This window comes from Coturnix japonica, chromosome 5 (genome assembly GCF_001577835.2).
Source record: "Coturnix japonica isolate 7356 chromosome 5, Coturnix japonica 2.1, whole genome shotgun sequence".
NCBI classification, from domain to species: Eukaryota; Metazoa; Chordata; class Aves; order Galliformes; family Phasianidae; genus Coturnix; species Coturnix japonica.
In genome coordinates, this window is record NC_029520.1 from 16,082,248 (window position 1) to 16,110,141 (window position 27,894).

Below are 27,894 nucleotides of genomic sequence, written 5' to 3' on the forward strand. Positions count from 1 at the left end.
TACCACAAACATCTGACCTCCCAGCTTCTGAGTGAGTAAATAGGAAGAGATTAGATAATTATGTTAATAGGATTTGTATTAATCTAACAGTATAATAGTAAACTAACGCTTTAGTATTTTGAGGGGTAGGCAATTATATTTCACTTTCAATTATGCTTTTGCTAGGTATAGAATTCCTTTTCTTCTGTGAAATTTCCTTACATTTCTCACTGCAGAAACTTGAAAGTCATGAGCAGAGTTTGTGGGTACTTTGTATGTGTTAAGTGGCTAGATAGGATTTCATGTTTCTAAACTTGTAGCTGAGGATGGCAATCTGAGTTACTAAGCAGAGTTTTGCTGCTGTTATAAATAGAGGTAACTCTGAATCAGGTTTTCTTCCTTCCAAATTATTTGAAGTCTGAGGAAAAACAACAACAACAAAAAAAGTGTCAGATGAGAATGAAAGTTGAACTATTTTCTCATGTTCTTAAAAACTTTTATTCTGTATACAACATGTATAGTTTAATTTTTAGGTTTTCCCCCCCTTTTTTTTAAAGTCAATTGGAATTCTTTGAGTATAGCAGAAATTGCAAATATATCAAAATTGTGATAGTGGCAAATGTTGTCCTTGTGGTAGGAGTCAATATAAAAAATGTCAGGATGGGCTTGTGATCTAGCAGGAGTTGTCAATGCACACAAATACTGTGGCTGAGGTTGTTGTAACTCAATGTCACTAGCAGACTGTGGTGTTATGAAAAATAATATTCTTTATTAGATCATAGAATCACAGAATGGCTTGGGTTGGAAGGCACCACAAGCTCTAGCTCCCCTGCTGCATGCAGGGCTGCCAGCTGCTGTATCTAATACTAAACCAGGCTGCCCAGGGCCCCATCCAACTTGACCTTGAACACTTCTCTGGGCATCCTGTTCCAGCACCTCACCACTCTCTTGGTAAAGAACTTTGCCTGATATCCAGTGCATGTCTTCCCTCCTTCAACTTAAAACCATTTCCCCTTGTCCTGCCATTATCTACCCTTTCAGAGAGTTGGCACCCCTCCTGTTTATGGGCTCCCTTTAAGTGCTGGAAGGCTGCAATGAGGTTACCCTGCTGCCTTCTCCAGCCTGAACAAACCCAGCTTCTTCAGCTTGTCTTCATAGGGGAGGTGCTCCAGCACTCTGATAATCTTTGTGGCCCTCCTCTGGACCCTCTCTTAAATGTTCCAGATAGTAGTTGCTGTTACCACAGACATAAATTTGAAGGAATTAAGTTCCTGAATGCTTCTCTGATGCCCAAAGAAGTAAGAAAATTATGTATAGTTTTGGGAAGTATATTTTAATATATTGTCGTTGGTAAAGTTTGTACTTGTATTGATATGAAAACTTTCTACAGTACCATAACATGTTTATATGTTTAGCTCCTAGTAGACAAAATAAATGAGGGCATATTGAGTGGAATGATTGCTGTGTAAGCTGCACTTTACCATTTTATTAAGATTTGCTATGTCACCAAATAGAAGATAAATGCTGATAGACTTCAGTGGTATGCACACGGTTATCTCCAAATGACATGACAAATCCTTTTGAGGAGCAAATGTCTGATATAAGAGCCTCGACTTGTTATCTGGGTATCATTTTTTTGTTGTGAGAGTACAGCAAGCTCCTATTACTGTTTGCTGGTGGGGGGATTTAAGTAGTATAAAAATGGAAAGCATGTGTTGGAGGTGGCTGATTAGCTTCCTGGGTAGCAATAAGGCTTTCATGCCATTACACTGGTGAAATCCACAGTTTCACTGGTGAAACTTCACCAGTAATCACAATTACTTAGCTACAGTATTTTCTGTAACTGGGATAGCAGCACTCTAGGTCTGACTGGCGTGAAAGTTAACGTCTAAAATCAACAGAGAAAGGTGTGTTTCCTTCAATTTAGAGAGGGGGAGGGAGATTTAAATGGCTTTACAGCATATTTTTGTCCTTTTTTCTTATACCCTAACGACTGTGTGTATTAAGATCATAATTTATATGTAAAGGTAGTGAAAGGAGGCAAAAATACCTATTATGTTATCTAGGTTTAGAAATACTTTATTTTCTTGGCTTGATTCTTGGTTTTGATTTCATTGTAGTTCAGAATGAGGTTCTGTGCCTGTTTAAATTCCCATTCATTTTCTGCCATATCTCCATTTAGGGTAAGCTTTTCAAGCAGGAACTACTTTTTAATTATATTTTTATTTTTATGGTGACTAGCAAAGTTCCTCAGCTTGGTTCTTAAGCTGCTTAGGGATTTCAGAAGTGATTCTGTCAACAACTAAAAGTTAAAATATGATGAATAATTAAATTGAAATTTGTATTATGCTGTAAAGGCATTCTCTCATAGTTGTTATTAATGCATATATTTCAATATATTTGATGGATTTACTGAGATGTACTGAAAACTTTTGAGGCACTGCAAACCAATTCATGGAATATATTCTTGCTGTGGTGATCTGGGTTTGTATGTAATTTACACACTCAATAAAAACAAATACAACTTGGCATGTCACATTCAATTCTTTTGCATCTACAGATTTGAAAATTAAATGTCAATCTACAGCTCTTCTTTGAAAATAGTTTCTATGACAAGGTTCCTGATTTCATCTCTTGTCTGTCTTGTGTTCTGCAAATGTAGAGACAAAATTTGCAGAAAAGTATGATTTTATTAGTTCTTTAGTGAAATGGGTATTAATGAGCAACAAATTATGTGCAAGTTCTCTCTATTCATTCAAGTCATACAGCACCTGCGAACTCCATAAACTTAATCTGAATGGAGTATTTGAGGGAAATGCAGCAATCATTTCATAAAGGTCTAAGCTCCTGTGAAGAACAGGAAGAAGTATGTCAATTTGACACGTGTTAATTCAAGATCACCCTTCTGCTAAACTCAGAATCTGGCATTCTTCATGAGGTGTATGTATGTTCTCTATAAAGCTTGTGCTTTTGTTGTTTGGAACTTTGGAACTTTTTTTTTTTTTTACTGTTAGTGTTGAGGTTTATGGTATGAATTAGAAGTTATGGGTCTGTCTGTGTACTTGCCTTTGGGTAGTCTGATGAATGAGATTTCCTAGGTTGCACTAGAATTTTCTGTGATTGCTCGTCCATATTAGGGTGATGATCACCTGTTCCAGTGTATCTTAGTGATGTTGTCTTTTTGTCATACATCAACTTCACGTGTTATTAAACCTTCTCACTTTGACCTGTGCTTTTATGCAAGGCTCCATACATCTGTCAGCAAAATGTTCAGCCTCTTTGCATCAATAAAGATCCACAAAACTTAAAAGACTTAAGAACAAGAAAACTGGAAATTCTTTGTAAGCAGTAATCATTTTCTTTCTGAAAATTAACATAAATGTTGTTCATATGGTCTAAATTCGGTCTTCCTACTCTGTTGTATATCATGGTAGTGGTCTTCTCTATGTGTAGACATAAAGGAACTGTCACTGCCTTGCTTTAGCTGCTCCAGGAGGGAGCTGTAGGGACTTGTTGTAGTTTAGGTATCAAAATCCAGATGGATTGCTTAAGCTACACAGACTTGGAAGAGTCTCTTGGCTATGCATCTAGCATTGATGTGGGAGCCATTCTGCACACAGATGGGACAGGGTTGTAGTGAAAAAGAAAACATGGTAATGCATTTAAACATGCAAGTGCATACATCTGTGTATGCTATCCATATGATTACTGAGAATTTGTTTCTCTGAGGTTTTTTATTCAGTCTGTAACTAATTGTGTTTTTTTTTCTCCTTTACATTCATTCTGAATAAATTAATAAGCATTAGAACTGTAGCTGATCCTTACTTCCATTTATTTCCACTTTGAAATGTAACTTCTATCTGAACTTGCACTTAAAGTTTCAGTTATATGGGCCTGATGCATTTCAATAAACTCTATCTGTCTGCTATAGATAATCTGAAGATAAGTTGGGTAGGTGCATGTGATTTTGGGGGGGGTGATGGGGGGGGGAGTGTTGTTTGTTTTTTCATTTGTCATAGTGTTTGACTTTTTGAAGTATTTTGTTTGGAGAAATGTTTTTATTTTTTCAAACCCATGTATGTGATCATGTCTGTGTTGCTTTGTTCATTGTAGCAGCAGTTAGGTATTTCAAGAGAACAATTCCAACCTCAAATCATTTTGAGTCCAAAATTTGATCTTATACTGCTTCTGAGAAGATGAACTGTTAAGAGACATTGTGGTAAAGAGTCTAAATTGGCCTCATACCAGACGATTTTATTTGGCTTGTTGCTTGTTTTGGTTTTTAAAATGTAGTTGCATACAGGGTTATGTACCTTTCATCACCTGATTTTACACAGCAGGCAAACCACTTTTATGATAAACAGTGTTAGAAAGTGCATTGGTGTGATGCTAGTGCTTTTAATTTTGATTGTAATGGCAATAATTGTTCAGAGTCTCTATCTTCATCTTGTTTGAATAACCTAAAATACAGATTCATTGTTGGCATAGTTTTTTATTAAAACATAGGAAGGCAGCTCTGACTTACCTGGCTTTATTTTCAAGTGATTGTAATATACAGTAAATGTGAAAAATTCAGTGGCGTGTTTTATAACTGCTCAGAGTAAAACAGGCTGCAGAGTACTCTGCACTGTGCATAAAAGTCAACTGTGTGTAAAAGACCTTCACAGTTTGAAAAATGCTAATACTAATGTTTGTAGAGAATGCTGGTAGAAACAGTGAGTGTTCTAGAGCTGCAGTGAACTTCAGCTATCTTTCTTAGTGATGTGTGTGTGTTTCTAGAAATAAATGAGATTAACAGAGTTTGGTTGTTTTGCAGATGTAAAATTTCTATCACGTTCTGCATGTGAATGGCGTTACGATGCCTGTGCAAGCCCTTGCTTCAAAACCTGCAGGGATCCTCTGGGAAAAAACTGTCAGACAGTACCAAAGTAAGTTGTTGTAAATGTAAAACTATGTAATTTGTGTAATAATAAGCATGTGAGTAACCAGACATAGGGTCAGTACAGGACTGTGTTAATTTGTAATCTGAGTAAAGGAGGAAAGAACTGAAACGGTTGTAGCAGATACATGAAAGTGAAGTTTCTAGACATCACCGGTATTAAGTATTGTCAGAGTCTATAACTGCAAGTATTTGTAACCTTAAAGCTGGAGAGAATGAGAGTGTACTGATAAAAAGTGATGTTTGTTTCAGATAGTTGTGCCCCTATGTTTTTTTCTGGGCAGGGGGGTAGAATCACAAAATGGTTTCAATTGGAAGAGACCATAAACATCATCTAGCTTCAACATCCCTATCATGGAAAGGGATTCTTCCTGCTAAATGAGGTTGCCTAAAGACCCATTCACTGGCCTTGAACATTTCAGGGAATGGAAAATCCACAGCTGTTCTGGGCAACCTGTTGCTTTGTCTCAGCATGCCCAACTATAGTGTTGCAACAGCTACATCTCTCTTTGTCTTTTCCCTTTATGTCCTCTGTGCACTGTACTTATCAGCAGGACTGGAACTTCTGCTAAGTCATGTAAAAGTGACATTTGGACTTCAGTGTGAAAAAGAGGTTTGGCATTTAAGTAATAGTATTTAGAACGTGAACTTTCATTTCACAGGTTAATTGCAAAGTTCATGCTTTAGCTTCATCTGTGAGATTGTATGCCATGTAAGTGACATTTTGAAGGAATACACTGAGGTGATGAGAGCAAGGATGTCTGCTAAGAAAGATTGTATAAATAGTGTTTGCCTAAAATTTAATTACTTGATCTAGAAGGTTCAACTAATTGATATTGTTTTCTTCTAGAGTGGAAGGATGCATTCCTGCATGTCCTCTCAATATGTTGCTGGATGAAGTCACTCAAAGATGCGTGTATTTTGAAGACTGTACGTTTGAAAAATTATATATATTATGTATAATAATATTTACCTTATTAATGTGAGGTGGCATTTTAGTCAAACTTTAAGGGTGCTTAAATTGGTATAACTCTGATCTTAGTTATGCAAATCTTAAGATTTCACTGAACATGAAATTTAATTAAAATAGTTTAAGTCTTCACAAATCTAACGTATGTTACAGAGGGGCAATTACTTCCTTGTTCCTGGTAGCAACACTATTTCTGATACAAACCAGGATGCCATTGGCCTTCTTCACCACCTGGGCACTCTGCTGACTTGCATTCAGCTGAGCATCAACCAATTTCAGAAGTTTAAAGGCAGTTGAAAAGATCAGAGCTATGTGAATTGCTATATACTCTTTCTAGCTTCACTAGCTTTGTGTGTAATTTAGTATGAATGTCAGACTGCCATTTATTTGTGTCTCATTTCAGGCATTGAACCTGCAGATGGTACATCACCTTTGCCCCCCAGCATTCAAACGCCAGCAGTTTCCCACTTAACGTTTAGTACATCTTCGGCAGGCATCGGTGAAGTGGTAACTTCATTTACCTTGTCTGAAACAAAGGAAACAACACTTGCTTCAAAGTTGAAACTCCCTGCAACTACGGAGAAAACTAAATTTTCAGTTACAGTATCTAATACAACACTTCCAGCCATAACTTTATCATCACACGTTTCCTCACAGCCAAGAGAAATGACATCAGTTGAAAGGAGAACTATAACAATGCCTGAGACAGTAAAATCTAATGTAAGCTTGTCTTCTCTTGATGTTTCTCTGTTGTTTCCATCTCCTGTCATGTCAGAAATCTCCACAAAAATACAAGTGACCAGTAGTGGTTCCACTAAGCTTCTGAGGTCTACTGAACCTCTGATAGTAACTGCTTCACATGCAGTGTCTAAAAGCTCAGAATTAGAAGGCCAACCAATTACAACTTTCATTTTTACTGGGACACCAATTACATTTAAAACAACAGAAATGCCAGTAAAAACTAAAATACCGGAAATACCAGAAATAGCCACAATGGCACTTCTCACAAAGGAAGCACAAGTAAAACCAGAAGGACTTACAACATTTACATCCTCTTCATTTGAATCAAGAACAGAAACAACTACTGTGTATCAGCCCCAGGATTCCACATTATCACCTCTGGGTGTACGTACATACACATCATCAGCAAACTTAACATCAACTACAGAAATGTCAAAAACAAGCCAGTCTTCTACTACAGTACCTAATGTTACAGTAACATCTTTTTCTCCTGTGATGACTACTTTGTTTTTGCCAGCATCTTCAGAAATGACAAAACCAACAGTTGTCTCAACTGAACAAAGCACTAAGACTATACTTTCACCAGCATCTGCACTGCCCGTATCATTAGGAGAGGCAATTACAGATGTTCCCATTGAAAAGGTTTATCATCTGACAGATACTGTGGGGGTACCTTTCACTACAACTCTAGGTCCAAAGACAACAGCTCTGCAAACTCAGGAGAGATCATTAGAAACAACTCTGTTGCCATTTACAAAAGAAAAAGAAACTCCTAAAGTAACATCTCATGTGGAGCATACATCCAGCTCCCCTTTCCTTCCATATTCACTGCATCCTGGTTCTACAGTTGGAAAACCTATCAGTCCTTCTACAGAAAGACCTTCAGGCTCAGTTCCTACTCCTGCTTCTCCAGCTTTGGCTGAATTAAAAAAAACATTTAAAACTGTGTCAACTACAGCATATCCATCGTACACAGTTCTAAATTCAACAGAGTTCTTGACTACATTATACACTAAATATCCTGTTTTGCCTGAGACTACAGGAATACCACCTTTATTTGTTAAGGTAACTTCTAAAATAACATCGCCTTTTGAATTAGAAGCAAAATCAACTGGAAAAACATTTACTGATTACAAGTCACCTCTGGTTTTAAGTACAGCGAAGAAAAGCACATCAGCATACTCAGGTAGCATTGCCACATCTGCAATGAAAACCTTTATCTCATCAAAAGAAACTGCTATGGTTCCTTCCATATCTACAAAAAGAGAATCAGCTCAAACAATGTCCTTTGCTGGGTCTCCACATACTCTCCTTACTGCATATGAAACTATGTTGCTACCAGCAGAACCTGATGAGTCAGAAGAAGAAAGAATTAGTAGCATCTCCACTACAAAGGCATCAAGCTCTCTAATCTCGATAAATGTTTCTCTTCCTTCACTGTCCATATATGGAACAGAAGCATCAGTGACAGCTCTCAGTCCTGTGCATACATCCCATGCTGTACCTCCAGTAACAAAGTCTTCTCATGCTTTCTCTACCTCTCAGCATCTGGAACATCAATCAGTTTCTTCACCTTTTTTAACACAAACAACTCTGAGAGTAACAACCACACCAAAATATCCGGTAGTAGAAACTAAAGTAGTACCTACAGCACCACAGTCTACTGTTGAAAGTATAACAGCTATGGTAAAACCTACCACTGCTACAGCTCAGACATCTTTTACTCCATCTTCAGGAGATGAAGTTCCAGCACAGACCTCAAAGGCTGTGACTGTACCACATCTTTCTCCTACAGTGTCAATGGAACTTGCTCATCAGACATCTAAGCCTTTCTTGACAAGCAAAAGCAGTATCTCAGTTTACCATCATCCTGAAGAAACTCTAACAAAACCCACTGATGAACCACAAATTCTGTTAAGCACAACTGAAGGTATGGTAGAATCAACTTTATCATCCTTCTTAACTACCTCACTACCCAAAGGTATTCATTCAAATGTGTTATCTATCTCATTGGATTCTACACAAGTTATTTTGCCAACTGAAAAAGAGCTAATTTTAACTGATTCAGTTACGCAGCCATATGTACCAAGAACTACTGTTTTGCAGTCTACAGTCCCAGCTAGGAAAACAGCTGGCATTACTTTTGGAACCAGTATTCTCCCTTCCTCATCAGAGTTATTTACAATTTCCTCTTCAGCAACCATTGAAAAAGATGCCTTTCCTTCTGTTTCCACACAGAAGGCAGGTGCTGGTCTAAAATCCACATGGCAAACCCCAGTTACCAAATCACTTGTTTCAAGCCAATCACCTGAAACAGCTACAACTTCCTCTGTTTTATTACCTGAAACAACAGAAATTCCCACTGTGATGGAACGTGAGCCATCCATAGGTGCCTTTTTAACACCTGTGATTTCAACAGCATCAGTGTCAGTGGGTAAAACTACTACAGAGAAAACTGCTGTGCTGCCAGAGCAAGTTGCACTTTCAACTGCTGCCACTTTTCTGGCAACTACAGTGCTTTCAGCTACCACCCAATCAGCACATGCAGCATCAGCATCTTCAACAGTAAGAGGTATGTGGCAAAGCATTACTGCTCCATCAGCAACATCTGACAAAACAGAAATTGTAACAAAATCTACCACAACTTTGGTGAAACCCACCTATTTTTCTGTTACTTCAAAATCAAAAGAACTTATGTTCCCTGATACAGAAAAGTTAGAAGAGCTGGATATCAAACCTATCCATGCTCAAGGTGTTGCCATTACCTCAGAAATACCTCAGAGATTTTATTCTCCATATTTCACAAACACAACTGGAACTCCTTCTAATGTAAGCGTATTGATACCATTCACTATACATTCATCCTCTGAAACAAAACTTTTTTCTTCTATAGCTGTTGCATCATCGGACACTCAAACTTCCAAACATGGAATAACATCTGAAGTACAGACACCTTCAGAGAGTTCACTATTAATGATATCTGACCATCCAAATGATACAACGGCTCCATCAGTTTCCTCTTTTGCCTCTTTATCTTCCAAACCACTTTATGGTTTGCCTACAGCAATTGCTGATGGATTGGCAACAGCTGAAGCCATGCCAGGAGTCACACAGCCAGCTTCAGTGCTGCCTACAGAGACAGCAACTCTCCAAACCTGTACAGTGAGTAATATTATAACATTATTGCATTTGGTTTTAATAAATTCAGGTTCCTTTAGCTTGCTGATAAAACCGTCATTTGTGAGACATAATTTGATCTTTACTATTTAAATGTCTGTGTTAATTAGGGCTATTTGTTATTTTCACAGTTATAGATATAAGTCTGAATAACTTCAGTTGTGCATAAAGGTTTTCGTAAGGGTTATAATTCACCGTGTTTTGCACCTTGGTTTTCTGAGTGTGACTGTTACAGGAATTTCTGGAGTTGTTTTGGTAAAATTTGATGCTTTGTGTAGTTTGTGTACTTTGTATTATTTGTCGTGTAGCCTTCCTGCCTATGCATCCATGTTATTTTATATTCAAATTCTTTTAATTAAAAGTAAACAAACAAAAATGTTCTGCCCTTTACATCAGGACAGAATTTTAAACTATCCTCAGAAGGGTCAGATTTTCAAAGATGCTCTTTGCTTAAATCTTCCACTATTGTTGTTGTGAGGATTTATAAGCATTTAGTGCCTGAAGAATGTAAGCCTCTTTCTTGAGCAAATATTATGCATTACTGTGATATTACTCATGTCTTTTAAATATGCCTTAGCCAATCACGGAGAATGAGTGCATAAAATACATTTGCTTGGATGGACAACTGATTCAAGTAAACAAGTCACAGAACTGCCCATACAATGCAACTCAACCTAGCTGTGGAGTTTTAGGATACGCTGCTCAAATAAATGGGGACAAATGCTGCCCAAAGTGGGAATGTGCATGTAAGTTTTAATTATATGGTTCTTCTGAAGTGAATTTGAGTAACAGTTTAATGAATGTTTAAGAAGGCAAAGAACTAACAGTCCTATAACTATGGTGAAGAAAAGAAAGATCTGTAATACACAGATTGTTGTCTAATTCAATGTATAATTCTAGTTCTGCATCTAGTTAAGTGAAATAAAAATGTGCCTTTAATGTAGGATAAATATCTTAACTAGCTTCAGGTAACATTGGCAGACTTGTCTTCTGATTAATCAGATGAGATGCAGAGGAAATAGCCAGTGGATTTTGTGGGATATCTTCTATCTCCTTCAGGGTGAGAAGTTCATTGTTAACAATTCACGGACTCTAGAAACATAGCTGTACTGTAGTCACTCCTACAGTATTAGTTATGCGGAATTAGGCAGGATGAATCCTAACCATAAAGAAAATTAAATGTAGTCCATAATGGCAAAGTAGTTGTGCAGAGATAAGCAATGCAAATTTCTATTTATGAACTCCAGTCTCTGAAACAGAGTAGTAAACTGGAAAGAGGAGAACTTGAAACAAGGTGTCCCTCCTTATGAACGACACTGGAGGGAAACTGAAGATCTCGTATGATCCACTGTCATCTGTGTTTTTGCTGGTTTAGGGTTTTTAAAAGTTATAAATCCACGCTTCTAAAAATTGTAGGAATGTAACAGATAGCAGAGCACTGTGGATTGTCCCATTGGACTATGCAGTATTTGACTATGCATTTACATGGATGCAATAGCAATAAAATACTTCCAAAAACATGCTAATTATCTATACAACAAAGAAGTTAGTCTTATATAGTTCATTGCTTTATCTTCATGTTCTGTTATATTTACAGAAAGTCTAAAATAAGTGAGTAAATACCATTTTTTTTCCTTAGGTCGTTGCACAATTTTCTCTGATCTGAGTGTTGTAACATATGATGGAAATCATTTGGCTTTATTCAAAGAGGCATCGTATGTTGTTAGTCAGACTCGAGATGAAACTATAACCATCCATATCCTTGACTGTAGAATGGTAATTAATTTTTATCAACTAACAAGGGATGCTGAGTACTGCTAATAAGATGCATCTTGGGAATGAATTACATATATATTCCTCTAATGTACATCCTTGTCAATAAGATGACTAGTATGCAATTGCGGTAAATTATTCACTCCTTTGCAATATCTATGAATTGTATTTACATGCACTTTTCAGCATTTAAGAGTTGGGTATAGTTTCTTTGGAAGTAGCTGAAAGGTAGGAGGTGTATTCGTATTACCTTATTTTACGTGTAAAATAGACAATGTTGTGAGAGATTAAGTGGATGATATTTATTAGTCACTTTGGTGAGTACTATCATGTAAAAAGTATTGGTGTAGAGTGCTATTTTTTGTGTATCTAGGTTTACTTGACTTTACTGCACTGAAGAGGATATGTACAGAACTAGAAAGAACTTTTCAAAGCAGCACTCTCTTTGCGTTTCATCAGGCTGTTTCTTGCAGAGTGAGGATTCACACACCCGAATTCCTTATTTTCATTCAACTCTAAATTGGTTTAAAGGGTAGTACAGTATTTAAATGCACCACTTTTCTATATTTTCATATGGAAAAATGTACTGGAATAACCAATCTTGAAAGCCCTGAAAGAATGTGGTATTTTTAGACTAAATTAGACCACCTTGTGCATTACAAGTTTCAGACAGAGACAAGTATTTGCTGCTGCAGAGAGGAAAGAGAGAAACCCTATGTGAAACAATCACAGAATATTCTGTCTCATGGATAGTATAGAGGTTGGCTTTATGTTGTGATGAGTTAATTCCTCATGAGCATCTACAAAATCCTTTTAACCTCAGTTTCTTCTATGAAAGCCAGGCAATTCTGATGTCCATGTAGACATCTTCTTAAGATGAATTTTGCAAGAATGCTATCCAGATTAATGTCATAGTCTCTACTTGAGAGGACAGTCATCAGCAACTTTTCTCTCTTTAAAATATGTGCAAGCAGTCCTAGTACCTAAAAATATTAGACAGGTAATGAATACATTTCTATACGTTATGAATATGGTTAATATGTTTTTGCTTTCTCCACAGAATAATTCAAATTCCACTTCCTTGTGCCTGGCAATGTTGAATTTAACCTATGTATCAAACCAAATTATTATCAACCGTTTAAGTAGAAAAGTGAGTACTTTGAGGCTTTAGATGCAATTTATTTATCTTACTTCTGTAATCATAAGCTGCCTTCTCATGTGTGTACTGAAGATCAGAGTAGGGAACAATAGGAAATATTTCATTGTTAGCACTTTGGAATTTATCCAACTGCTTGTAAATTCATAGTCAAATTATGATAAAAGGATTATTAATGAGGTATGTCACAAAGAAAAGCATTTAAAATGACCACTGTTCCCTTTAATTTCTTGATAGCTTTGTGGAGATGGGCCTGACCTCTTTTGAAATTAGTTATTAGTTAGTTTCCTACGCTGTTGAAAATCCAACCATGGTTCTTCTTCGGCAGCTTTTGGTACCTGACATTTAAAATCTTCTCTGTGTGTTTTAGATAACAGTAAATTCAAGATTTGCTTGGCCTACTGTTAGAAAATATGGATACAAAGTAGAGGATTCAGGCTTCATGTATGCAGTTGAGACCCCAACAAAAATCAAAATTCAGTGGTTTCACAGCACAGGTGTGATGATTATAGAGTTTAATACAACCAGAGAACCAAAAGCTTTGGGACTATGTGGTAAGTATGTAGAACTGCAAAATTAAAGACATTCAGAAGCTTTTCTAGGGAGGCACGTTTTTCTAACTGTATCTTTTGCTGAATATTGCCTAGAAGAGTTATTGTAGATCACTGCAAATTGTTTAGATACTATTAAATGAAATGATTCATAATTTTGTTAGTTGTTGACATAAAGCTTGATACCTATTGGTGTAATCACTTTTTAATGACAGTTCTGCTTTTAACTGTGGCATGTTTGAATCACAAGCATGATTGCTGTAACCAAACCCAAATAAGTCAAGCATAAATCTGTAATGTCAAATAAGGTCATTTACAGATTTAGTGTTTGCTATCCATCTGATAGGAAGCGATATGTGCTATTTTCAGCATCTAAAGGTCAGAATTCACAGGAACTGTTAACTTGAGATAAGCTATTTTAGTTTATCTGTTAGAAGAAATAGTTTGGAAGGAATTTTTATAATTGTAATGTGTTAAATAACCCTAATGCTGCACTCTCTCAAGTCTGCTGAATCATCTCGTGTAGTTATTCTCTTTAAAAACTGTGAACTTGAATAATCTGATAGAGTAGTATCTTTTGTAAGCATGTTTTTCTGTTGTTCTAAATCTTTACTGTGACACCTGAATCTGTAAATTTATCTGCTGCAATTTGTAGCTGGAAAACAAGGTTACAGAGTTCATAATTACTGTGGAAATCTTGCCAGTTTCAGAAAGGGCAAATGCCTGTAGCTCAATATCAAATACCAGTGATGGCTTGGGTGAGTTCCAAGTCCTGCAGACAGTAATGTGCTTCTTGTAAAGGAAGAGAGCTTAAATTTATTGCCATTTTGAAATTGGATTATTATCTGTAATTGCTCCAGTCTTTTTTAACATCACTCATTTTCTATGTGGCTAATTAGTGTAATTAGATCAAAAAGAAACAAGAATGTAAAGATAATATTTATCAGTACGTCTGATTCAAGCTATTCTTCAGAGTCTCTTTTGCCTTTACCTATTTGATTATTGTAATAGGGAGAACTAGAGACATTGCATTCCTGGTATATGGGGCCAATTAACAAGATGAAAACACGTCTCTCTGGCTTCTTTGGAGAATATGCTGTGTTTTTCTAGTATCCATCTCTAATTAGGATTCTCTGCATAAATCTTTCTGCACAGTGCTGCCCACTGGGACTTAGCAGATCCTGCTTTGAATGAGCTTGTTGCTCTGCAACTTTTCAGGGTAAATTAACCAATCTGAAGCTCCTCTGCTTGCTGTGTTATTCTGCTTTTTGTATTTGAGCTTTCTCGGAATATCTTTAGGCTGCAGTATTCATATATCCCAATTTCTCAGTCTCATAGAAATGAAGGCACCATTACAGTTTTGCAGCTTCAAGTATCCTTTGGAAGGGTCTAACAGCAGTGTATTTTACAGTGACTGGATCGGGCAAAGATGGCAACTGGTGAAGAGCTGATGTGGGAGATGGGGGATGTCACAAGGGATCACAGATTTCTCTGTAGCAACACTTGTGGAGCAGAGTGCAAGTGTGCCAGTATTGTAGGTGCAGTCAGATCCAGACAAGCCAAATGCGAAACTTTAGTTTTGCTGTGTTAAATCTTGTCAATGTACAAGAACTGTGGGAAAAGTCAGACATGGTGGCAGTCCCTTTAAGCCAAATAATTTCTCTTTGTGTTGTATAGGCTCACAACCTCAGAATATTCAAGCAGAAACGTTTTTGGTTGATCAATATGTACAGCTTCAAAAGCTGTTATACTCTCAGAATGATTACTATTCTCTCTGAATGTCAGTGGCTTGCTCATAATGACAGATGATCAAACAGACCCATAATTATTGAACAGATATCCTTAGAGTTGCCATGAAAGTCTGTGCAAACATCCATTACAAAAATATCAGTAATTGGGATGAGGAAGAAAGAATGGGAGACTGTTCTGTTATTCTGTTTTTGTGTAACTACTGGCTATCAAAGGATTTTCTGTAAGATACTGTTGTAGTACCTGGATGTTCTGTGTTGACCAAATTACTCTCTTTGTGTGAGGATTCTTCCTTCATTCCATATTCTTTTGAAATCGCCAACTACCTTAACCAAAGAAACCCACATAACACAACAAAATGTGATACTACCTTGTGTGAATCAAATACAGAAAAGACTGCTTTCTTCCTACTGCATGCTAATATGTGTTAGACTGGATGTGACGAAAGTTACACTTTTAATTTAGCTCTTATGCCATTAAGTGAAAGTACAGCAGTGCCCAGAAATGTAAGTAGAAGAGGGTATTAAATTTTTGAATTACAATTTCAGATAGGCATCTTTTTTGTCCTTCTTAATTGATATTGAATGAGAACTGCTTTTTCTGATAATATTTTTCATTTGTCGCTGTACATGGTTGTGCTTTGTAACCTTCTTTTATCTTTTCATTTGTTTTTATATATATATATAAATGCTCATGCAACTGAGTGGTGAAGGTTGCATGCCATTGTGGGATCTCTGATTCTCTCTGACGTGTGATAGATCTTGTTTCATGCATGTGCAATTCACAGATGTATCTTCACTTTCACTTTGTGTCATTTGTGTGCAGTCTGTGTATTTTGATCCTACCAGGCTTTCCACATCTGTTGTGTTTTATGATACTGTCATGTTGCACACATTTTTTTTTTTTTTGGAAGTTCTTTACTGATTATAAGCTTCTTAAAGGAATTTACTTTTTTAATAAGGTAGTTCAAACATATTTCAGAATAAACGAACTGTGCAGCGTTAACCTGCTTTTTTCTTTTGTTAATGCATAGGTTTTTGTGATAGAAGCTTGGAAAATGACCTGATGCTACCCAACAGGACAGTGTTAAGGAAAAGTGATGCTCCATCAACATTTATAGACAGCTGGCAAGTGCCAGACACATTAAAGTATGTTGGAGAAGACAGGCATCAGGAAACGAATTGTTCAGTCATGGACTGCTCAGAATGCTTAAGACTGGTGTTGAACCAGACCTTCAGCAGCTGTCATCCTTATGTATGTTAACTATTTTGGTAGCTTACATTTTGGGAGAGATGCAGTTCTGATATACTTTTGTACACTTGATAATTTAATTAATGTGGAACTACATGTGACTACATCTGTGGAAAGAGATATGTACTTTTCTGTATCCACAGTTGCAAGATAAAAAGAATTGAGGAGTGTAGCAGCTTGGTAGGAGAGTTGCAGTAAGCAGCTGACAATTTCAAAATTACTAATAAGACTTTATTAGTTTTGGTAATAGCATTTAATTTATAAATCAGTTCCAGAAAATTCACTTGGACCAATAGGTTGTACAGCAAAGTAAAATAAAGTAATTTTAGTATTTAGTTTTTAATTAAATATTCAGTTATTTAACAAATTCCAAACCACATTAGGTAATGTAAGGGCCTGAATTTTCAAAGGCTGAAGAGAGCAGGAGCTCCAGCTTAGAGTGATGAGAGGGTAAAGCAGACTCTTTATTGCAAACTTAAAGCAAAAAACAAAGTGTAAAAGCAGGATATTTATTTATGCTCATACAAGTACATTTATCATTTCAACTTTTATATATATTTGTATATATTTGAGTTTGATGGACAGGAGGCCAAAAACAGACAAAAGCATAGAGGAAGGAAGAACAGAGTGCAGTGAGTAATTGTGTCTTCTGTTGGGAAAATTGTATAAGCTGTTGCTTTGGCAATTATACATGAAACAGAAGAATATAAGGATGAATATAGGGATGCTCCCTTTTTTTGTGTTCTCAAGTTTAGGAACCCTTACTTTTAAATACCAGTAGACTCTCTTTGTAGACCAATAAGGGCTAGTGATCTGTTTTCTTACTGTCAGCCAAGAACTCTGTACTTGGAAAAAATATCAGATAAAAACAACAAAATTCAATCTTTTTTGCTACGTACCGTGGTCTCTATGAAGATGTTTTTAATTTTTTTCCTTTTTAGGTTCCACCTGAGATATTTTGTGATATCTGGGTTCAGGATACTGAGTACATTCAAAACCCATGCGTCTCACTAGCTGCCTATGTGGCAATGTGCAACAAATTTAATATCTGTATAGAATGGAGGAGCAGCGATTACTGCCGTAAGTATTCTGCATGTATATGAACCTCCAGTGTTTGCTGAGACAAACCCACCTAGCAATAAGAGTTAATGTAAATTGAAAATATCTGTGCTCTCTGAATTCTCAGCTACTTTAGAAGTCATTATTGAGATTATAAAGTCAGCAGCTTTTATCATATAATTCAAAGTAGCATGTAGAAGGAATCATGCTCATTATATCCATTTCACAGATGGAAAACTTAGGCTGAAGAGACTTGCTCATGGGCCCGTCTCTGGCTTGTAATGTATTTAATCGTGGAAACTGAATTTTCTCCCATGCAATACAGTGTTCATTTCTCCTAGTCACTTTTCATTAATGAATCCAAAACAAAAGAGAATTGATTGTGGAAAGGAGGAAGCCACAGAAACTTCATCGGTACTTTCAGTTGGCACTTTGAATCTGCTTGATGCTGCTCCAGAAAGCTGTGTCTTGACTGGAGAAAGCATTATAGGAATCGGGAACCTTTGTGATTAACCAGAAAGTAGGGAGTAAAACCCGAAGATCTTGAGGATCCCCTCACAATCCATTTCCCAAAGGCAAAATGGAATCCACAGTTGTCAGTGATTCCCTAGGAAAAGCTGTATTCATTGGTAACCCAGGGAGGTCTACAGTTTCAGTGCTCTGAAAGACCTGTTGGTTAACTGTGATCACCAATTGATTGTGCATAGTATTCTTAAGAGCTGCCTTGTTAAAAGTGATTTCAGGTGAATACCTGCATCCAGGCTTCGTGTGGACATGTCATAATAAGCTGTAAGTTAAACCAGTAGTTATGGAGTCTAAAGCTTAAAAATGATCAGATTTAAAACAAAGCAAAACCAACAACCAACAAACCAACCTCTTCGCCTCCTCAATTTGTTTGGTTTTTACTAGAAAACACCTCTTTAAAACCAGTCCTTGCAGTATATATCTGTATATACAGTTAAGTACTGCACCCACTGTGAGGGGGATGCATGCTGTCTTATTTTTATACCACAGTGACCTCTGGTGGTGCATGCCTACAAAGGAAGAACCATGAAGTCACATGTGGATTTTATGATCCCTGTGTACTGACGTGCTTTTCATACTGATTTTTAAAAGCCCAAGCTTCTCTATTACAGGGCTGTACTGAGCATTTCCTGTAAGGCATTATGGTCATACTGGCAGAGAGGATCTGAACAGAACTGATAGTCCACTTTAATACATAAACTGGAACCCTCTTTACTATTGTTCATATAGGAGACTGTTGTCTCATTTACCCTCATTCTAGATTGTGTTACTTGCTGACTTACAGATCCATACAAGATAATGATTGTATTGGCTGTTCATAGAGTGATATCATTGGCATTTGTAGTCATTTTCCTTTTGTCATATTTATGTAGCTTGTCTGCTACTAGCATTTAAACACTGTTTTGAACTAATGAAGTATCATAATTCTCAAAAAGTTATTCTGACGTGTACCCATTAGATACCAAAGAATTTACATTTAAATTATAATGAATATTAAATTTGATTCTATTGATTGACTTTAGAATAACAAATCTCATCCATGAGAGTAATTTCTGTGGATATTTGCTTAATATAATAATGAATTAATCTCATTTTTTATTATTCCAGCTAAAACAATGCTGCACTAGACTTTACATTTACCTTTTTTAGTAATAGACTAGGCTTTGCCATTTAGCAATCACTGTTTTATTCATCCACGGCAAAGTACTCTGAATGTTTAAAAACTCTGTATTACCAATCTTAGGCAGAACAAAGTCTAAGAAAAATGAAGTAGAAGTGCTTGCAAAATGTTCTTATGTTTGAATTCATGTAGAAGGTCTGTGTCAGTGTCCTAGGTTGTCAGATCCTACTGAGTCAGGAAACATCACAAGTTGACAAGGAGACAACAGTCTTTCTTTAGGTAGTACCCTCTCATGAGACTGCATCTTCAGATGAGTGATTTCCTTCCCTTCTAGCCTTTGCCTGCTCTGAAAACTTCTCCTATCAGGCATGTATAGCTGCCTGTGAGGTTGCAGAGAGTTGTCAGAATAATGAGGTTGCTGCTTTGGACTCAGACACCTGCTTGGTGTTGACAGAAGGCTGTGTCTGTGCTGGAGGGACCATCCTTCACCGAGCCCACACTGCTGTCTGTATTCCTGAAGAAAAATGTGGTATGTTTTGATGTGATTTTATTGTCTACAAGCTGGCAGTCTGATTCTTCACAATTAATAAAATCACACCTGGCCTGATGTTGTGTAGGTTTTGCACATGTTACTCAGTTGAGGATTCAGGGGTGTCAGTAAATATTAGCTCTACAAGGAAGCATTAAGCGTCCTTGTGACATATCACTTTGCTTACTTCGCTCAGCTGAAATATGCTCTTTAGAATGGTTGTTTTTGCTTATGCACTTCATTATTTGAAATGTTTTCACCTAGTCCTTTGCCAGGGAGTCCAAGTAATGATAGTAAATGGAAATCAAAAGCTTTGCAACAGTTAATTATATGTTTTGAATTACTTGAATCCTGTGTTCTTTTTGTCATAATTTATGTTTATCCTCTTTACAGTTCTTGAAGACACCATATCATAGACTAATACTTAATGCAAATCTTAAAGGTGCCATTTATTATAAATAAAATTACATAACACACTGTCAATTATCGATAGCTTTATCATGTGTGAAATACAAAAGCAAGTTATTTTCAGATCACAGCTTTAAAAACAAAGAATTGGATTGGAATCTGTAGTACCTAGCTTTGCAAGGGAGGCAAAATCCAGTGTGGGCCTTGATCCTCAGCAGGGTATTGATTACCTTGCTTTCCCACACAAACTCATTCTCAAATTTTTTTGTGGTGTAATAAGTGATGTCCTAAAAGCTCTCTTTCCTGCTGTGGAAGAAAATGGTAATCAAAGTTGGAAATAAAAAGGCATTACTTCAATTTTCTGTTCTCATTATCTAGCTTGTACAGACAGTTCAGGAGCACCTCATGCAGTAGGTGATGTCTGGAAAACATCTTTGAGTGGATGCTGCATGGAAAAGTGTGTTGACACTGAGACTATTATTCCAGTGGAGTACAACTGTTCAGATACCCACAGTTTTGACTGTCAGCGATTTGCAGAAGTGGTCCTGCTTGTTCCTGGTGATCAGACATGCTGTCCTCAGAAGATCTGTAGTAAGTATTCTTTAATGATTGTGATAATGCTCACTGAAATACATAGATAATCTTTCCTGAGGTTTGTTGTCCTGTGACTCATATTGTTTTTTAAGTGAATGGTAATTATCTGAATTCATAGGTTGTGTAGGAAACTGGACACTTCATACATTTGGCTTGGAATCTGATGAGGTTTGTCAGAGGGGTAGGAGGAGGGGACAAATGTTAAAAGGAATTAAATAGCTCTGTGATTATTTGGTATGAATTTATTTATTTCAGCTATATCTAAACTGTACTCTAGTGATACACTTATAACATCCAAATACAAATCAATGATATAAGTAATTACCAGGGGGAAAAAAAATCAGATTATTGTGTATGTGCTATACAAATTTAGCAGTAAAAAAGGGATATAAAAGCTTTTATTCATATTGAGGTTAGAAGGTCTTCAAGACAAGTTGCAAGGAGTTTTGCTGTTTTTGCCATCTGGGCAAAACATCCAAGACAGCTCAGCTGTAGTTTTTTACCTCATGGAGAGTGAGACTGGACAATTCTGAACATAGTCAGAGGGGTTTTTGCTAATTTGTCGTGGTTACTCAGACATTTGTGGTATCAGAGTGGAAATACTGCTTGCCACTATTCCATTTATAAATGCATTAAGTAGTTTCTTTTTTTTTTTTTTTTTCTTTCCCTATATGAAATAGTTTGTAATCAGAGCCTATGTGATCCCCTAATCCCAGAGTGTAATGGCTTGGAAAAACTGGTCACTTACTACAATGAAGAATCCTGTTGTCCCAACTATGTTTGTGGTAGGTTTCTTTTGAAAAGGTAAAAAAGTTCACTGGGTAAAAGACAGTAAACAATGTTTAAGCAAAAATGAACTCAGTATAGGAACCATTTTGAAAATGTCAGTTTACAGAATTTTCTTTCATCTAAAAGTTCATGGTTGGGTTATGCCTCCATTGGTGCAGACATAATGGAATCCTGTGTTCAAGGATCAGGCGAGAATGAGTACATCATTTTGTCATAGAAAATACTGTAGCATTTCAGTTCTCTCTCATTTCTTACTGCTGTAGCATTACAAAACAGGAATGATGTACTTCACATAAATAAATAAATCTGTTGTACTTGTTTCAGAATGTGATCCAGCAAAATGTGAACCAATGGAGCACATGCCAAGCTGTCAAGAGGATCAAACGCTTATTGCTGCTCGGGTGGAGAATACGTGCTGCATATCCTACATATGTGGTATGGAATCCTGGCTGGTTGAATCTCTTAGTGTTTTCACGCATTCAGTGATATCTGCTAAAACTTAGCAATTAAGATTACTCATACTTTCTTGAGCTATCACAGCATAGTAACGCCTGAAAGTGGTTTAGGAAATGGGCATTAAGTTTATAGGACATAGGTAATGGCAACAACCATCAGGAGTCATAGAGTGGCTTTGTGTAGCTGAGTAGTATTTTTAGGACAAGTAGAGGATTGATGGTGTCCTACATGAATGAAGGGTTTGCCTTTGATCTCAGCCTTTGAGAGACTGACCATGCACAGTATGTGACTGTGGCTGTTTGACTATTTTCTCTAAAGAAAGACTGAAGTTATATATGCTCTGGCTCTCCAGAGTATCCTGCTGTTATCTGTGGCCTATCTTAACATGATGGCAAATATCCTATATAAAAGTATTATGCAGATTTGTTCAGTTTTCTTGGAATTTGGGCCATGCTAACTTAATGCAGTAATAAAATTGCAGTTTTGGTATCAGTTTAGCATTTCTATTTGCTATCAAATAGTTGTTTTCTTTATGATAATAACATTATAATTATACATCCCATATGTTTCTCCTGAATGGGTTCTGTTTTTGAACATAGATTTCTGATTCATCTTGATTAGCATTGCCATGTTCAGAGTTTGACCCTTAAAAGAGAACTTTGAAATACACTTCTGTCATTTACAGTATTTGGGAAGCAGTTTGAACACACAACTGCAGCGTTCTGTCTTTGACTTTTCTGTCTATTGATGCAACATCCTTCTGTTTCTTTTTTATTATTATTTTCTTCAATATATAATGAATCTTTGAACTGGTATTTCCACAGAGTTTATTTACTGTGATTTTGCTGTGTGTTTAAGTGGGAGGATAAAAACACGATGCCCTTTAATTACCTTTAATTCAGGATCAACTATACTGTATTTCTATCAGAGGAAGCATTCCTGAAAATAGGGCTTGGTTGGAGAGAAAAGCCAGCAAAACTTTTCACAACAAAAGAGATGGAGAGAAAGTCCAGTTAATTATGATCTGACTCACAATTTATATAGATAGATAGATAATTTTTTTATTTTTTTTTAATAAGCAGATGACAAATAAAAGGCAAACTGCACTGAAATTTAGCATCTTCTGTATGGAAGGCACAATTTTACAGTACCTCTGCTCTTTTTAATGTGTCTGTGAGGAACTTAATGTGTGTGTTTCCTAGGCAGCAATAGGATTTCCTATGGCTTAGATTTAATTGGTTTTTTGTGGTTTGTTTTTTTTTTTTGTTTCTAGCATGTGGGGCTTGCTCTGAGCAAATACCCAAATGTCAAGAAGGAGAAGTTCTTATTGTGAATGACAGCACTACAGAAAGGTGTTGCCCTACCTACCAGTGTAGTAAGTTTGACTTGATTTTGTTATTTTAGGTAATAGAGAACATGGCAAATTTTGTTGTGTGGATGTTCAGTGCAAAAAAACAAACAAGAAAAAAGGTGGATTAGAGGTACAGCTTCATTGTGTGCATGAGCTAGCTATCATCTCTTACTCTTTTAAAATTTTGTGTGTCTGAAGCATAATCTGAACATCTGTATCATTGGAGACAAACTTCCTAACCCAAATTCTGGAAATATTTTATTTTGGCTGTTTTAAATATTCATTTAGGATAGCTGTGCTTTACACTGCTATGACCTGATATGGCTAACACATTTCAATCATCAGCCTGTTACAGTAAGGTGTTTTTTAAAGGTATTCATTAAAAAGCCATTTAGTATCTCTTGACTCATATTACTACTCATCAAAATATGACAACCTTGTTTTTACTGGATGTTCTTTTTTTTTAATTTCAGTTTGTGAAATACATCGTTGTCCTGAATTTAGATGCATGCTAGGCATGTCTTTGGTGGAGGTATGGAGCCCAGAGAAGTGCTGCCCCTTTCGGACATGTGGTAAAATGACTTATCTTCACTTTAGTTGCCTTAGACAAAAAACACAAGAGCTTTGGCTCCTTTAAATACAAGTCTAAACATTTACTAAATAGATCTGCAAATGATGATGTGATGTGCATACAAGCCAGTTCTATAAGGGTGACTTACTCATGAACAGATGAGACTGCAAATCATCTCATGGTAAAGAGCTTAAATCTGCCTGGTTTGTTTCCTTCTTTCTTCACAAGGATGATAGAATACTGTAGAACTTCTCATCTTGGCAGTTTCTTAACAGTTAGTAAATTATTCATGGCTTAAATAAAAGGGGGGAGGGGAAGTGTTCATGGGTCAGGAACTTGCCAGTTTACAAAGGTGGCAGTGCAACTGTTTATTATGCCCTAGACACAATTCTCCATTGCTTTGTATTGTTTATGAGGATTGTCAACACCACAAGGGAGCAAAAGGCTACAACAGCCGTATTGTTATCAATATATTCAGACAGACTGTAGATGATAAAGCACTGCAATTTGTTCTAAATGGGTAAAGGTGGTCACAGAAACTGCAGTTTAGTTTTATGATGGATTAGAAAGCAGACATAATTCTGCACTCACCATGTTATGTATTTCAAATACATGCAAGGCTTCTTCAGTAATGACTCAAATGTGGAACTTCTGTTTTCTCTGATGCTCTGTTTTGAAGGAATGATATATAGATTTTTAAACCTTTGTTTCTCTAATTGTGTTTTGTTTTAGAATGCGCGTGTGAAATGATCCCCAAACCTCAGTGCAAACTGGTATGGAATTCATCTTATCCGTCAGAATTCTTATATAAGTTTCTCATGGAATAAATCAGCATTTTATTAAAAGTTAAATATGGAATGCTGTGTCATTCTCTTTTATCTAAATTGTTTTAGTAGAAGCTTTTTAAGAAGTCACATTTAAACATCCTGTAGAATAAAATGACTGTATGTCACTGATATTTCTTTGGATTTTTTATTGCCAAATGCCACCATGAGTATTCATGGAATAGAACTACTTTCATGCTTTTGTAGACACAGTTTTGTTCTTTAGTTGTCAGTACAGCTCATCAGTGTTTTGTTAATACTATTTGTCTTAGTGACAAATAGTCAAGTCAGTACATGCTTATCTGTAGCATGTACTCAAATCATTGCCTCACAAGTGTTTTTTAAGTTGTATTCTACTGTGACTTGTTCAGCTCTACTAAAATGTTTGTTAGCATTACTGGGTTAGGTTCTCAGTCAATATCAGATATTCTATTCAGAAAACAATGCTGCAAAGGGAATAATTAAAAAAACCTCTAATTGGAAACTCTGTGGATATAGCACTTAGATTTTATTGTCAGTTTTTAGTCAGTAAACTTCAAAAGGCTTTGCAAAGGATGTTGCTGGTTGTACTTCCATCTTATAGATGAAGAAACTTAGTCACAAGGTATTACAAAGTATTAGAAATGGGAGGAAAGTCTTGATTTTCATGTATGTAAACTATTAAAAAGTACAGCTGTACAAGCGTAATACTACTTGTATCCATTAAGTTAATCCATGCAAAAATACACTCCTATTGCTTGGAGAGTTCTGTATAAAGGCAAGATACTTCACTATTTTTTTTTTTTTTTTTGTCTTAAATGTTTTCTGTACTGAAACCAAAAACTGCTCCTATTTTTCAGATCTAAACAAACAAACAAAAACAACAACAAACAAATATAGTATTTGCTTTTTATTACTAAATTAAATATCACTGTGGAAAAACAAAGTGAATTCCGAAGTAATTATTGGGTGTCAAGAGATACTTTAATGAATCCCAGAGAAAAGGAGTTTAAAGTAAAAAGATGCAGATGAGCAAACTGTCATTTCACTTCTCTTTTCTCTGCTTTTATATCCATAGGGACAGAAACTTCAGATAGATGAACAGTTTCAGAACAGCTCAGAAAATATATGCAACTGTGTTAAATACAAATGTGGTAAGTCTGGAAATAATCTAATTGAAATAAATATACTTTCAAGTGTAAAGAAATATAAGTAGTTATAAACTGGATGTTTGAGCTTTGAACATGGTTCATAGGAGGAAAGAACTGACATAATTCACAAATAGCATAGGAAAGGGCAAGAGAATAGGATCACTCACTAAATACTTGGTTGATTATAGCCTGTCCTTGGATTCTGTTAGTTCCTGCAGTAAAATCTGTGCACAGAAATAGTAGACAGAATTTGGGAAATGTTGGGTGGTGTTCACTGAGCAAAGTCTTTGCATTAATAAGCTGGATGGAGAGCTCCAGCAAGAAACTGAAATCCGTACTTGATGTCTAGGAGAAGCCCCATTAGCCCACTATGAGGTTATTCCGGAGCTGGTTAGATATACTTATGTGTTTTATGTGAATAAGGAGATGGCGTTCAGCGCCATGCAGAACTCATCTTGGAGCATGCCCAGGAGTGCCTGAGAAAACGAATTCTGTGAGGCGCTCAGCTGGCTGATGGTTGAGATCATCTTTGCATAGATTTCTGCAACAAGGATACGTATTTCTGAGCTAATTGTGCTCTGCTCCCTCCATAATCAGTAGGGGAAAATAGACGCTTCTCAGGCACAATTCTTCTTACCACAAAGTAGAATTAAAACCAGTTGAAGTCTACACTGTTATTTTTGTGGCGCTGATGATAAGATGTTAAGCTCATGAGGAGTTATGTTTGAAGTAATTTGGCAACTGTAGTGAAAAATTAGACTATTATTATTATTATTATTAGCAGTTTATATTTGAAAATCTAACCCATAATTCTTGAAGAGGTAGAGTAGATTTTTCCATGCCTATTTTATTCTTTGAAGCATTTTTATGTAACGTTTTGATACCAAGATAATTGTCCTGAATTTGCTTTTTTTCTCCCCCCCCCTCCCTTTTTTTTTTTTCTTGTAGTGAGAGACAAAGTCTGCCTGAGTAATGAGAGAGGTGTGCTGCTACCTGGACAGACAATTGTGGAACACAGTCTAGATGGCATTTGCCATATTTCTTACTGTACAAATGTGATCGATCCTTCCACTAAATATTACAGAATAAACACTTCTTCAGTGGCCTGTGCTGTCAAGTGCAAAGCTGTAAGAAATTCAGGAGTTTAGACATGTATATTGTGACTGGTGTCCTTAATTACTTTGTTTGTTTGTTTTTAAGTAGATTATAGTCATCTGAATAAGATGGAAAGAGTAACTATGAGACCCCCTTCCCCCCCGCAATTTACTACTTATCTTGGTTAGAAGTTTATTGAAATCTCACTCCATTCACTTTTTCCCCAGAATATAGATAATCTGTTTATGCTGTAAAGTCTTTGTTTCTATATGCTGAATGTCATAAATTCATGAAGTGATTTACTCTCTCCATAAATTACCCATTTTGATGGGTAGTAAATACCACAAATGGATAAAATACCAGATGGATCTGTCTGGCTGAGGCACAGAACGGGTAGAATTAAGTCATTAATAACCATACTATTGCTCCCTTTTAGAAAGTCAAGCGGACCTTATTTGATCTTAATTTTCTTAAAACTGCAATTGTATTTAGGGAGAGTTGAGCACTAGTCTGATGGAGAGATGGCTTGAGGATTTGGATAGATTTATTCTCACTGAGAATACAGAAAGAGACAGGTTCTGTTACCATCTGATGTATTTGAACGAGCTTCTTCTGTGACCCAGTACTCAGTGGGGTCCTGTATAGAGTAGTAGTGGACTAAAGGACTAATAGCATACTGCCGCCATGCAGAGTTAGCTTTAGCTATGTTGTGCTGGCACAAATTGCTGGACATAGCAGCCATTAGGTCAATAAGAACTGGGAAGAGAATAATTCGAAGAATTTTAAATGTAATCTGCTTACTTTTGCAGAACCAAGTCTATCAACCTCCAAAAGATTTAACAACTTGCTGCGGTAGCTGTAAGAACATATCATGTCTCCACACTTTCAACAACGGCACAGTTTCCAATTTTAAGGTAGGTTTATAAATGTCCCTCAAAGTGTTCAGAAGTAAAGAAAAAAGAATCAGGTAATACTATACATGCATTCCCAAATAAACAGCACAAAGAAGAGATACTTTTGGCTAAATACTAGGAATAGTTTTGCATTAACCCAACATTATTTTTTGGAGAGTCAATCATATAGCTGTCTACAAGGATTAAGGAATTTTGATACATTGGAGAAAATAGCTTCACTATTGTAGAACCTGTTTATGTGAT

General features: G+C 36.3%; 1 protein-coding gene across 2 annotated transcripts in view; it reads left to right on the forward strand.

Moving 5' to 3' along the window:
• OTOG (otogelin) overlaps positions 1 to 27,894 on the forward strand; it is an 84,564-nt gene that overhangs the window by 49,267 nt on the left and 7,403 nt on the right. Inside the window, exons 34-53 of one of the 2 annotated variants that reach the window (XM_015864149.2) lie at positions 4,796 to 4,907; positions 5,769 to 5,848; positions 6,292 to 9,201; positions 9,523 to 9,791; positions 10,384 to 10,552; positions 11,446 to 11,582; positions 12,640 to 12,729; positions 13,106 to 13,289; positions 16,069 to 16,289; positions 17,228 to 17,366; positions 19,325 to 19,519; positions 20,306 to 20,518; positions 21,202 to 21,306; positions 21,635 to 21,745; positions 23,040 to 23,141; positions 23,591 to 23,689; positions 24,421 to 24,461; positions 25,570 to 25,645; positions 26,591 to 26,769; positions 27,547 to 27,651. In XM_015864149.2, coding sequence (XP_015719635.1) covers positions 4,796 to 4,907; positions 5,769 to 5,848; positions 6,292 to 9,201; positions 9,523 to 9,791; positions 10,384 to 10,552; positions 11,446 to 11,582; positions 12,640 to 12,729; positions 13,106 to 13,289; positions 16,069 to 16,289; positions 17,228 to 17,366; positions 19,325 to 19,519; positions 20,306 to 20,518; positions 21,202 to 21,306; positions 21,635 to 21,745; positions 23,040 to 23,141; positions 23,591 to 23,689; positions 24,421 to 24,461; positions 25,570 to 25,645; positions 26,591 to 26,769; positions 27,547 to 27,651 — 5,537 coding nt within the window. Of the gene's footprint in view, positions 1 to 4,795; positions 4,908 to 5,768; positions 5,849 to 6,291; positions 9,792 to 10,383; positions 10,553 to 11,445; positions 11,583 to 12,639; positions 12,730 to 13,105; positions 13,290 to 16,068; positions 16,290 to 17,227; positions 17,367 to 19,324; positions 19,520 to 20,305; positions 20,519 to 21,201; positions 21,307 to 21,634; positions 21,746 to 23,039; positions 23,142 to 23,590; positions 23,690 to 24,420; positions 24,462 to 25,569; positions 25,646 to 26,590; positions 26,770 to 27,546; positions 27,652 to 27,894 lie in introns of both variants that reach the window. The other variant, XM_032445043.1, reaches the window with a different exon arrangement.